General features: G+C 41.7%; 1 protein-coding gene across 4 annotated transcripts in view; it reads right to left on the reverse strand.

Moving 5' to 3' along the window:
- LOC134358918 (protein bicaudal C homolog 1-like) overlaps window positions 1-13,827 on the reverse strand; it is a 355,666-nt gene that overhangs the window by 11,426 nt on the left and 330,413 nt on the right. For all 4 annotated transcript variants that reach the window (XM_063071587.1, XM_063071586.1, XM_063071590.1 and 1 more), the window contains exons 17-19: window positions 10,387-10,531; window positions 7,436-7,596; window positions 3,205-3,304 (exon numbers count right to left, since the gene is read on the reverse strand). In XM_063071587.1, the coding sequence (XP_062927657.1) occupies window positions 3,205-3,304; window positions 7,436-7,596; window positions 10,387-10,531 (406 nt within the window). The remainder of the gene's footprint in view (window positions 1-3,204; window positions 3,305-7,435; window positions 7,597-10,386; window positions 10,532-13,827) is intronic.

Raw genomic sequence — 13,827 nt, forward strand, 5'->3', positions numbered from 1 at the left:
GCATTTTGTGTCTGTTGCTCTGGATTTCCAGCTTCTGCAGAACCTCTTGTGTTTATGTTGTAGTTCAAACTTTTCATTAGACCTCACTGCAATAGCACAGCAGGCACCGACACATCGGTCTGAGTGGAGAATTGAAGTGATGCGAATGCCAAGCTCACCCCAGCAGACTCCATAATCTGTGTTCTGGTTTTCCATTGTAGCCGATTAGTTATTTACCAATGACATTAATGTGTGTAATTCAGTTGAGTACCCTCTACTGTTGTCATTAGTGAAGCTCTGTGACTGACATCGCACAAAAGCCTCAAAATTAAGTGAGACTCTGTTTAATGAAGGCAATCCTGTGATATTTAAGAATGGCAATGACCACATATTTGGGTATTTAACCATGCCACCCAGTAACCCCGCAGCCCCAATTAATCCTCACCAAATCACAGGACAATTTCTTTGGACTGTGGGAGGAAACCGGAGCACCTAGGGAAAACTCACACATTCCACGCAGAGGACATACAGACGGCGTTGGAATTGAACTCTGAGTTTCAACAGTAGTAACACTATGCTAACCGTTACCCTACCCTGTCGCTCCTGGAATTGAGAATCATGTAGAGTTAGAGTCACGGACTTAGACTGCACGGAAACAGGCCCCTCAGCACACCTCATCCATGCCACCAACGCAAGAAAATCTGCAGATGCTGGAAATCCAAAGCAACACACACACAAAATGCTGGAGGAACTCAGCAGGCCAGGCAGCATTTATGGAAAAGAGTAAACAGTCGATGTTTTGGGCCGAGACCCTTCATCAAGACTGCTCAGGGCCTTTCATCTATGCCAGCCAAGTTGCATACCTGAGCTGGTCCCATTTGCTTTCATTTCAGAATCAGGTTTAATATTACCAGCATACGTTATAAAAGTAGTGAGATGGCGATCATGGGTTCAATGTCCATTCAGAAATCTGATAGCAAATGGGAAGAAGCTGTTCCTGAATTGACGAGTGTGTGTCTTGGGGCTCCTGTACTTCCTCCCTGATGGTAGCAACGAGAAGTGGGCATGTCCTGATTGATGGGGGTCCTTAATGATGGACGCCACCTTTTTCAGGCATCGCTCCTTGAAGATGTCCGGGATAACAGGGAGGCTAGTGTCCATGGTGGAGCTGGCCGAGTTCACAACTTTCTGCAGCTTATTTCAATCTTATGCCATAGCCCTTCCCCCCACCCCACCCCACACTACCCATATCCCTCTAAACTTCTCCTGTCCAAGTTTCTTTTAAATATTGTAATTGTACCTACATCTACCATCTATCCTGGCAGACTGTTCCATATATCCACCATCCCATGTGAAGTACTTGCTCCTCACATCCCCTTTCAAGTTTTCACCGCTTTCTTTAAACATATATCCTCTAGTTTTCGATTCCCCATTCTGGAAAAAAGATGGTGACAATCCACCAGATCGAAGTCCCTCATGATTTAATAAACCTTTACAGAGTCACCCCCCAGCCACATTTACTCTGAGAAAAACAGTCCAAGCCTATCCAATGCCTCCTCATAATTCAAGCCCTCCAGTCCGGGCAACGGTAATGGGGATGATGAACAAGTTCTGCTACATGCATTCTTTCACCAGTTTCACAGACACCATCACAATCATTACTGCTGAAGAACAAATAAAACACTCTAAATGCTGGAAATCTAAACTAAAACAGAAAATGTTTCCCAGCGTGGAAGCATAATGGTTATGGTAATGCAATTAGAACGCCACTGTAAGATCAGAGTTCGATTCCTGCTGCTGTCTGTAAGGAATCTGTACATTCTCCCTGTGACCATGGAGGTTTCCTCCAGGTGCTCCCATAGTCCAAAGGTGTACGGTTAAGGCTACTATTTTCTGGGCATGCTATGTTGACGCTGGAAGTGTGCTGACACTTGCGGGATGCCCAGCAAAATCCTTGCTGACTCGATTTGACACAAACGACACACTGCACTCTGTGTTTCGATGTACATGTGAAAGATACAGCTAATCTTCATTGGAGGTAACTCGGAAAATGTGTAGCACGGGAGGCTGATGTTTGGGCTAAGTTGTTCTCCAACCTTGGCAATCCATTTGTAAACATTTCGTCTCCATACAAGGAGACATCATCAGTACACCGCCCACTTGTGGTGTGTCCTCCGAATGCTTGGCTTTTATATACTTACTAATTAGTTGATTGGTTGTCCTTATGGAAACTCAATTGTGACAGAGGGAGGAGGTTTCATCGCTGATTGGTTGTGTGGTGAACTCTGTGTTTATATGCTAATGCGGGCAAAATTCCAGATAATGCACAGAGTTCGCCACACAACCAATCAACCTATTGATAAGCTGAATAAACTCTTCTTGGGCTTCCAGTCGGGTACAGATATTGATTATAACTGACATTTCAATGACAAGCTCCACCGTCTTCATTGGGAATGTTGTCTGGGCATGTCTAGTCCGGTGGTATTTATACCCCAGTAGTATGTCCCACCTGATTGGTTAGTCCTCTTCCAATTAGGTTTCCACTTTCCCACCTTGTTTACAATCAAATTCCAGTTCTTACTTTGATTGAGACTTTTGTCTTTGTTAAAATTCTTTTCCTCTAGTTTTATTTCAATGGCTTCCTTTACCAGGTGGTCCCAAAAGCCATTGGCATGGCACAGTAGTTTTGTGCTGTCAAAGACAATCCTATGGCCATTGCGAATGCAGTGTTCCGCTACTGCCAATTTCTCCAGGCAACCCAAATGGATACACCTCCTGTGCTTCTTGATGTGGGATTGATAATTATCTAAAGCCAAGCATTTACAGGACGCACCTCAAGTGAACGGTGCACTGACAATTTCCCCTCGTATGGTCTTGAAACACTTGCAAATGGATTGCTAAGATTGGAGAACAACTCAACCACCCAGTCTTCATCTTTAAAAACTGCTAGAAGAACTCAGCAGGGCAGGCTACATACAGGTACGTGGAAAGAGAAATAGAAGTAACACTTTAGGTCAAAATCCTATCAGAGACATCCTCTTGTACATCATAATTAACTGTTTTTGTCTCTTTCCTGGTGTTGATGTAGGGTTTTCAACCTGAAACTTCAAACATGTTTTTCTTTTCGTAGAGGTGGCCTGACTTGTATTACCCTGCATCTTCCTCTGCCCTTTAATGTGCATCATAATCAGTGTTTGAGTGAGAAGACCTAGATTGGATACTGACCTGAAATTGCAAGCAGCATTTTCCTTCTGGCACCAAATGTGGTAATCCCGAGCTCCTTCAAGTCCTGGTCAGTCAGCGTGAGGAAAGTCTGAATGTCAATCTGTGAAGTCATCAGAAGGACAAAGGTGAAAACTATTTCAGTGAACACAGCAAACAGAGAAGACTCCACAAAACCCTTTCATCCTGTGTTACCAGCTTTTGTAAACTGAATATTGACACTTCTGTTTGATTAGTATCAAAATGCTACCAACACGACGCGTCATTACATTGCAGTTCCTGTGTTGACTGAAGGAGTTCATATATCCCCCCTTTTCCTGCCTGGGTTTCCACCGGGTGCTCCGGTTTCCTCCCACATTCCAAAGGCGTACAGGTTAGTAGGTTAATGGTGACATGGGTGTAATTGGGATGCATGGGCTCATTGGGCCTGTGCTGTATCTCTAAATGCTAAATATTTAATGTACTTGTTGATGGCTTTTGCATACAGGTGTCATGTCGAAGTGGATGTAGAAGTGATTGGTGAGAGGCAAGGTGGTGCTTTGCTGGATGTGTTCTTGCCTCTTTCCAACTTTTGAGTCAAATCCAGTTTTTACTGAAAGGATAAAACATGTGATTAGAGATGTTGCAGAAGCTGGAAATCTAGAGTAACACACACACAGCAGATCAGGCAGCATCTACAGAGAGGAACAAATAGTCAACGTTTCGGGCCTGAGGAAAGGTCTCAGCCCGAAACACCGACTGTTTGTTCCTCTCCATACAAGGTACCTGACCTACCGAGTTGCTCCAGCATTTTGTGTGAACTGTCTTTCAAATAGTTTTTGCGACACTAAAATATTTAACATGTAATTCCAATTCCCTATTTTAAGGCCTACAAAAAATAAAATTGCTCAGAAATATGTTAAGAAAATCTAGAATCAGGTGCTGAAATAGATGGTTAGCAGTTTTCCCGAAGCAAGAGACAGCATGGTAAAGGGCAGGGGAATGATGATCCAATGTATGTGCGCGCATACACGCACGCGCAATCCCTATAGAGTCACCTGTTCCAGCTGGGTCTCATGCTGCTAGTACCCTTTGCAAGGCATAATGTAACGAGCAAGGCAAAGATCACAGTGTTTAGCTTTGATGTGCACAGTCTCAAAAAACTGTAATTAGTGAGGAAACAACCAGCCACAGGTCTTCAGCTATGCTTCGTTTTAAGACTAAGGCTGGAAGCTGCCGAGTGCAAGACACTTGTTAGTGAAGATGCTGTCTCTCAGTGGCAATCTTTGGTGCAGTGAACTCCATGTCTTCTTTGTTATTTTCCAATGAAAGTCAAAGTTACATCCAGCTGCTCCTACGAGCATATGAACTGATCACCAAAAGGCCAGTCAAACTTTAGGCCAGATCTGCCGTTCCATAAGGCCATGTCTGGTCTGACTGCAGCCTAAACTCTGCATTTCTGTTGACCTGTGGTATCATTTCACCCCCACCTTCATTTAGAATCATTTTCCCTGTTTTAAGAACATGAAAAGCCCCTGCTTCCACCTCACTAGGAAGATATTTCCAAAGCCATTACAACCCTCTGAGAAAAAAAAAGTCACCTCAATTGTATTAAATTAGGGACCCTTTATTTTTAAATATACACCTTGTACTGAGAATTTACTGCACTTTCTCTGTACCTACCACATAATATTCCACATTCTGCATCCATTATAACCCACACCATCAGGTTCAGTGACAGTTATTACCCTACAACTATCAGGCTCCTAACTTCACTCACCTCAATGCTGAATGCTCAACCAACAGACTCACTATCAATAAGATCATGGCTGATCTGACCGTGGACTCATTTCCACCTACCTGCCTTTTCCCCATAACCTTCCACTGCTTCACTGGGCAGAGAATTCCACAGATTCACCACTCTTTGGGAAAAGCAATTCCTCCTCATCTCCTTCTTAAATTTACTCCCCTGAATCTTAAGGCGATGTCCCCTAGTTCTAGTCTCACCTACTGATGTAAACAATATTCCTGCCTCTATTTTATCTATCCCTTTCATAATTTTATATGTCTCTATAAGATTTCCACTTATCCTTCTAAATTCCAGTGAGTACAGTCCCGGGCGACTCAATCTCTTCTCATACTCTAACCCCTGCATCTCTGGAATCAACCTGGTGAATCTCCATAGCGCCGCCTTCAAAGCCAGTATATCATTCTTCAAATAAGACCAGAACTCCACACAATACTCCAGGTGCAGCCTCACCAGTACCCTGTACAGTTGCAACATAACCTCTCTGCTCTTAAATTCAATCCCTCTAGCAATGGAGGCCAACATTCCATGTGCCTTCTTGATAGCCTGCTTCACCCGCAAACCAACCTTTTGTGATTCATGCACAAGCACTCCCAAGTCCCTCTGCACAGTGGCTTGCTGCAATTTTTTACTATTTAAATAATAATCCGCTCTTTCATTTTTCCTTCCAAAGTGTGGATGGCCTCGCATTTACCAGCATTGTACTCCATCTGCCAGACCCTTGACCACTCACTTAACCTATCTATATCTCTCTGCAGACTCTCCGTATCTTCTGCGCAATCTGCTTTTCCACTCAATTTAGTATCATCAGCAAACTTAGATACACTACATTGGTCCCCTCTTGCAGATTGTTAATGTATATCGTGAACAGTTGTGGGTCCAGCACCAACCCCTGTGGCACACCGCTCACCATTGATTGCCAACCAGACACCCATGTGACCCAACTCTCTGCTTTCTATCAGTTAACCAATCCTCCATCCATGCTAATACGTCACCCCCAACTCTATGCATCCTTACCCTATGGATAAGCCTTTCATGTGGCACCTTATCGAAAGCCTTCTGGAAATCCAAATAAATAATGTCCATCTGTTCCCCTCTATTCACTGCACTCATTATATTTTCAAAGAATTCCAGTAAATTTTTTATATTTACACGATATGTCTTCTTTTGCACTCTGGTTGTTCGTCAGTCTTTGTTATTTATAATTTTTCAAAAATCTACTGCATTTATTTACTTTCCTGTAAATGCTTGCAAGAAAGTGAATCTCAAGGTGGTATATGGTGACATATATGTACTTTTATAATAAATTTCCTTTGAATTTTTATTACATTTTTCTGCATATGGCTCCACTGTGGAAATCCACCAAAAACACAATGCCATTGGAGCTAAATTGCCAACTTTTGCTCAGCTCCTTCAAAACAGTCCAGAAATAGCAGTATGTTTCTCTGTATCAGTAAGCCACAACCTTTTAGCATTTCCTGTTTTTCTTTCAGACTTCTGGTCTGGACTTTGCATATGACAGTTCATTTTCTTCCTGTCTCATCTGCTCTCATTTATCCCGTTTACATCTTCCCCAGACAGATTAGATGTGATTATCAAGCCTTCACTAACATCCCTCTGCAGGCACTACCACTGTTTAGAACATAGAACAGGTCAGCACAGTACAGTACAGGTCCTTCCGCCAATGGTATTGCACTGACCTTTTGACCTGTAGCAGCATAGTGGATAGCTCTACGTGTATGTTCACCCCGTGACCATGTGGGTTTCCTCTGGGTGCTCCAGTTTCCTCCCACATTCCGAAAGACGTATAGTTAGGGTTAGTGAATTTTGGGTGTGCTGTGCCTGACGGCTGTCCAGCACAATCTTCACTGAATTGATTTGAAACAAAATGATGCATTTCACAGTATGTTTCTATGTGCATGAGACAAATAAAGCTAATCTCTATCTCGTTACTCCAAGGTCAAAGGTCAATCTAATCCTTCCCTCTGAAATAGGCCTCCATTTTTCTTTTATCACTGTGTCATTCGTTCTGCACTCTATTGCAGATATTTGTTTTGGTCTCCCTACCCCTTTGCAACTTCAAATACACTTAGTTTCTAACTTTTCCAAATTCTTATGAAAAATCATTGACCTGACATATTAACTCATTTTCTCTCTCCACAAATGCTGCTTGATCTGCCGAGCATTTCCAACATTTTTTGTGTACCTTTCAGATTTCCAGCAATATTTTGCTTCTTGAGATTTCCTCTGTACTGAGAAGGTGGAAACACTGAAGACCAAAATTAAATGAAGTCCCAATTCTGATATAACATGCAGGTTCTTTACCACCACCCCCACCAATCCTGTACTCCTACCATCCCAAATAAATTTCCTTTCCTTCCCTAGCAACAATAAAAACAATCATTGGCATATATTTTATTGAGATCAAAAGAGGAGTGGTTGTCTGACCTCTTGTTGCTGGAAGATATCTGTGTATTTGCCTAAGCCGAGCTTGCTGAAGAGTTCGGGCAATTCAGAACCTTTGAAGGAGTTATTGAGGCTGCAGCCATTGCTGCCCATCAACGAGGAAATGCAGTCCATGTAATTAGTGCTGGTCAAGTAGTGCTCAGCTGAGGAGACAAATGCAGCCAAATATACTTTTATATATCAAAAGAAACTTTATTCATAATAAAAAATATATACAAGAATAAACCATGCAACATCTTTTCATTCTTACATTAATAGTCAGTGTGTTAAGTAGTGTTCTCTTACATTCCTTAAAACTTGCTGCTCATATGACTCCTGGGGGTGGTACACTTCTACAATAATTAAGGGCTTCCCTTACCTAACACAGCCCTTCTTTGTTCAGTAGCAGGAGAACCTTCTACTGTGGTCCTCCCCCATCGAGCCTTTGCCTTAGCTGCAGCAAGCATCTCTGTGTCCCTCAGCACATACTCCTGAAGCCTGGAATGTGCCAGTCAGCAGCTTTCCTCAACGGACATCTCATTGTGCTGGGAGACCAACAAGTTTTGTGCCTTTCACTGAACTGAGGATCTGTCAGTAGCACAATGTCTGTTTTTGTGTATGTGTGCCGCCAGAACAAAAAAACTGTAATCTCACCAGAGAAGAAATTGCACAGGCAATGTGTGGCCATGGTGAACAAGAACCCAGTTTTGATGTAGTGGATAATAAATCAATGAGTAATACCCTGGAGACCCCTGATACAATGATCATAGAGTTGTTGGTTAACTGTGGTAAACCCTATGAACATGGGTCTACAAACAGGAACTGGACAGATGAAAAACCCTAACTGGCTCGCTAATTACATTAACCAGTAAGTCGCATCTCACTGGCTAATGGGCATTCTTTTACGTATCTTGTACATTGGATCAATACTTTCTGTGCTTCAATCAAAGTTAAATTTTCAAGCATTTTTTAGCATGGAAAAAGGATCTAGTGCTTTCCCAGCATATGTGAAAAAAAAACTCTTCTCCGGCCTCCAGCCAGGTACAGGTTTCCTGAGAGCGTAAACCTGATTGGATGAGGACTAACCAATCAGGAGGAACGGACTACGGGGCTATAAATACCACCAGATTAGACATTGCGAGACATCATCCCTGAAGAAGATGGCAGAGTTCGTCATCAAAACGTCGGTTATAATCGATACCTGTACCTGGTTGGAAGCCTGAGAAGAGCTTATTCATTTTTTAGCATCTCTCAAAAATGATTTGAACATAATTAGATTATCATAATCCACAGGAAAAATATTTCCCTTAAGTTGTAATAAGACAAGGATGAATTAGTGACTTTCATAGTAAGCTAGCTTGGAAACAAATGGTATGGCAAATTGCTTGCTATTACTGTAACACCTCAACACCACCGCCCAGAAATCCATTTTTAGTAGGACCACAACTATTCACATGAAGCCAGTGAATGGTTGTTAGTTTTAACAGATTACTCCCTCAACTGTACCATTTATAATTCCAGGCTAGGCTATACTTCATGCATACTCACAATGCAAGTAACGGTGGCATGCATTTTCAGAATGATGCTAATGGAAATTCCTTGCTATTTCCACGAGTTATTGCACACCAAGCCATCAGCAGAGAAAATTAACACAACAGAAACAGCAGGGCAAAACAGCTATTTTCACCTCTGCATGAATGCTAAATAATTGCATTCAGTCTTCTCAAAACACAATTATGGCGACATGGATTCAATCACTGACAACGTCAGAAGGGGGTGGACATTCACTATATTATACCAATAAAGCTTTTACAGAAAGTTTGGGACCTGGTGGACTGTACAAGTAGCTCAATCTGATGAACATACAGATCACAGCAAGAAATTCCCACTAAAAACAGACTGAGTGTTTTTTGTTCTGCTGTCAAAAATACAAGCGTCAGGAGATGGAAGGAATGGAAAAAACTCTGCACCAGGTACTGCTGAGAAACGGGTGGCACTCAATAATGGGCACGTAAGGATTATCTCTGTTTTACTCTGTTTCAGATCAAAATGTGTCTGACTGCAAGGCTGCTCGTCTTCTTTCTAACACCACCAGGACCCGCACCAGGGCATTCCAGATACATTAAAGTTTTAGGTACACAGCTGAGATTCAAAGTACCAGCCATGAAGTAAATTGACATAAATAAATGAAGATTTTCTAAAATACATCTCTTCAATTTTACAAGATTATTTTGCAGAAACTCTCTGGGTCAGTTTGGCTGAGATCAGAAAATTAGAATTTCATAAATTTTAGATATAAACTTTGAAGCTAATGTTTTATACCAGGAAAGGTGCGAGGATTTTTCTTTAAAAGTCTGCTTGAAGGCTTGGGTTCCAATACTCATCACGCTGAATCATTCTTTAGAACTGTTTGACTATTTAGATTATAATGCTACTATGTTATATTTTTGTGCAAAGGGACATGGAAATCTGAAACTCTCCTCCCCCAAAAGGCTGTGGATATAGGCTAAAATTTGATCGAGATATTTCAGCAATATTAACAGGGGTTTGTGAAGGCAGATAGAACTCAGCCTAGACGATGTTGAATGGTGGAGCAGTCAAGAACTAAAATGGCCCATTCCTCCACTCTAGTTCCTGTGCTCTGCTGATTGTGGAGACACTGGCAGATAAACCAGTGGAAGATAGTTAAACAGGGAGAGGGTGACCAGGAAAATCAAAGGCAAATTTGAGTCAGTTCTAACATCATGCTCAGAACCTGCATCATTGTTAACTAATCCACATCAGTTTAAACAACATTTTTTAAACAGCAAATTATTGACACAATGGTAAAATAATAAAATGGAGTAAACTATGAAACTAAGAAAATTGCAATAAGGACATTGATCTATATCTCCTCAATATTATTGTACATTCTACAGAGGAAAGCTCCCCATCACAATACCTGAAATGCTTACATGTGTTATTTTTTTGCTTGGAACTGTTGATAGATGTTGGGAATTCACCATGAGAGCCGTTCCGATCCCTCCAGTTATCAGACTCGCTGCCACCCCCAATGCACTCCCGACTGTTTGACCGTGACAGTGACACTGATGACGACGACTACGGAGAAAGATTACTTTTAAACACCGTTTCTCTCATCCATACACAAAAACCTTGGGTGAGTTCCAATAAATTATGACAGAATTCTATCTAAAACGTATCAGGCTTCAGAAATAGATCATCTTTATAAATCACTCTCATTCCTTTGGATGGTGACCTTACTGTGGTTACTCTCCCATGTACAAGCGAGCTGTACTGATCAAAAGGACTAGAATATAAAAGCAAGGATGTAATACTGGGGCTATATAAGGCATTGGTCAGTCATCTGGGGGACTGTAAGCAGTTTTGGTATCATTATCTAAGAAAGAATGTGCTGGCATTGGAGAGTGTCTAGAGATGGGTCACGAGAATGATCCCAGGAATGAAAGAGTTAACATATGAGAGTGTTTGATAGCTCGGGTCTATACACTTTGGAATTTAGAAGAATGAGAGAGATCTCATTGAAACCTACCAAATAGTGAAAAATGTAGACAAAACGCACGTGGAGAAGATGTTTCTAATAGTGGGAGATTCTAGGACCAGAGAGCACAGCCTCAGAATACAAGGATGTCCCTTTAGAATAGAGATGAGGAAGAATTTCTTTAGCCAGAGGCTGGAGAATCTGTGGTATATTTAAAGCAGAGGTTGGTAGGTTCTTGTTTAGTAAGGGTGTCAAAGGCTCAGGCAGAAGGCACCAGAATGGAGTTAAGAGAAATAATAAATAATCAGCCATGATCAAATGGCGGAGCAGACTCAATGGGCCAAATAGCTTAATCCTGCTCCTATATCTTATGGTCTTATCACTTCACCACTGCCGCCATTTTAGATCCAACAAGACCAAAACCACTCATCAGAGGAAGCCACCTATGCCACTATGTTGTGTCCAGAAGAAGGGTCTCGACCTGAAACAGCAACTGTCCATTCCCTTCCATGGAAGTTGCCTGGCTTGCTGAGTTCTTCCAGCAGGATGTTTTATGTTTCTGATTCTAGCATCTGCAGTTTCTTGTGCTTCCAGTATGTATTACATTCCTCATTGGAGAGCAGTAGTATAGCATTTCATCTACAACGTACATTGGCTGGTCTTATTGAGAGGTTGGAATTATCAGAACTAACCAGAAAGGCAGATGTTTTTATCCTTAGGAAGGGAAAGGTTGAAAAATAATCTTATTGAGCTCTTTAAAATCATGAAGGTGTTTGAGAGAAATGAATTTCTTTCTGCTTCTCTGAAGAAACTGAATGAAAAACAAGTGTTTCTAATGCATTTCAAAGAAACCTTGAGATACAGAGAGTGGTTACCATGTGGAATGTATCACACTGTGAAGTAGCTGAACCAAATAGAGGAGATGTATTTAATAAAAACAGATAAAAAAGAAAATGATAATAGAGTTAAATGAGGAGGGCTAGAAGGTTACTTATATGAGGCATAATATTATCACAAAATGACTTGGGAGACTGGCCTTTTCTAGAATTACAAGTTAACGTAATTCTAAAACACTGGTAACAGTGTTTGGCAATCCTGTCTCCAATTGCAGAGATCACTCACTGTCACGCTGTTATAACCATAATGGCAAATGGGAATGGTTACAGTTTGCTACAGACTCAGGCAAACTGTCTGAGGCTTCTGATGATGGAAGGTTCATTCATTTCCTGAAAACGATGCTGGAAGACATCCGATCACTAGCTAGCCTGGCAACACCAAAGGCATTAATCAATGAGTTTGGGCTGGAAAACAACACACACAAAATGCTGGAGGAACTCAGCAGGTCAGGCAGCATCCATGGAAAAAAAAAGTACAGTCAACCGTTGAGTTCCTCCAGTATTTTGTGTGTGTTGCTTGGATTTCCAGCATTTGCAGATTTTCTCTTGTTTTGAGTTTGGGCTGGAAGGTTAGTTACCTGATAAATCACAACAGTAGTTGTAGGGCTGCTGTGTAAAAGTTTGAATGAAAATGAAATGGCAAGAAGGACGAGAGAGAGAAAGAGAGAGAGTGAAAAACAGAAAATAAACCTGAAAGTCAAGCTGACCGTTCGGAGATGGGCCAGGTAACGAGATTGGAGGCCTAAAAGTGTGTGACAAAAGAGATAGATGTGGAAGAGAGCTGTGAAGGCAGATGTTGGAGAAGAAAGGTGCAGAATAAATTGAGAGAGGAAGGCAGTGAGGATGAAATCAAATATGGAAAAAGCAGGCAGAAGCAACACAGAATAATCAGAATGAGATTTATTATCAACGACATGTCGTGAAGTTTGTTTATGGCACCAATAAAAATAGCAAACTAGAAATGAATGAATAGATAGATAAGCAGAAAGTGTAAAAGAGGAATGGTGAGGTAATGTTAATGGACCATTCACAAATCTGACAGCAGAAGGCAAGAAAATGTTCTTAAAATATTGAGTGTGTGTCTTCAGGCTCCAGTACCTCCTCCCCGATGGAAGTAATAAGAAGAGGGAATGTTCCGAATGTACTGGATGCCATCTTCTTGAGGATGAGAGGTGACTTGATACTGGTGTATAACATTGCAAGAGGCATAGTTAGAGTGGATAGTCATTTACCTTTTTCCAGGGCAGTCATGGCTAATACCAGAGAAATTTTAGGGGCGATGTCAGATTTGGGTTTTTGTTTTAAACAGAGAGAATGGCAAATGCCTGGAATGCACAACTGGGGGTGGTGGTAGGGGCAGATACATCAAGGATATTTGAGAGACTCTTGGATAGGCACATGGATGAAAGGAAAATGGAGGGTTTTAGCTGTGTATGAGGGAAGGGCTGGATTGATTGTGGAGTAAGTTGAAATGTCAGCACAACATCATGGGCCATTCTTTGCTGTACTGTTCCATGTCCTCGATGGTGGGGAGGGTTGTGCCCACGACGAAACTAGTTGAGTCCTCAAGCCCCTGCAGCCTCTTTCTATCCTACGCATTGGAGCCTCCACAGCAGGCGATGGTGCAACCAGTCAGAATAGAACATGAGAAAGTTTTTGACAAGAACAGGCCATTCAGCCCAACAAAGCTTGCCAAATTCCTATTCACACAGTGTGGGGAAATAACCACCGAGTTTAGATTTGAAAGTCACTCAGGTGCTACGCTCAGCTACATAACTAGGTAGTCTGTTCCATATGTCCACAACTCGCTGTGTAAAGGAATTCTTTCTAATGTTAGTCTGAAATCTCCCTTTAACCAGTCTCCACCTATGGCCCTGTATCCTCATTGATGGATTAATTTTGAAGTAGCAGCTGGCATTCACCTTACTTATACCCTGAATGAGTTTGAACACTTCTATCATGTCTCTCTCATTCTTTGTCTACTTTGGCTAAAAAGATTT

This window comes from Mobula hypostoma, chromosome 19 (genome assembly GCF_963921235.1).
Source record: "Mobula hypostoma chromosome 19, sMobHyp1.1, whole genome shotgun sequence".
In the NCBI taxonomy this organism is placed as follows: Eukaryota; Metazoa; Chordata; class Chondrichthyes; order Myliobatiformes; family Myliobatidae; genus Mobula; species Mobula hypostoma.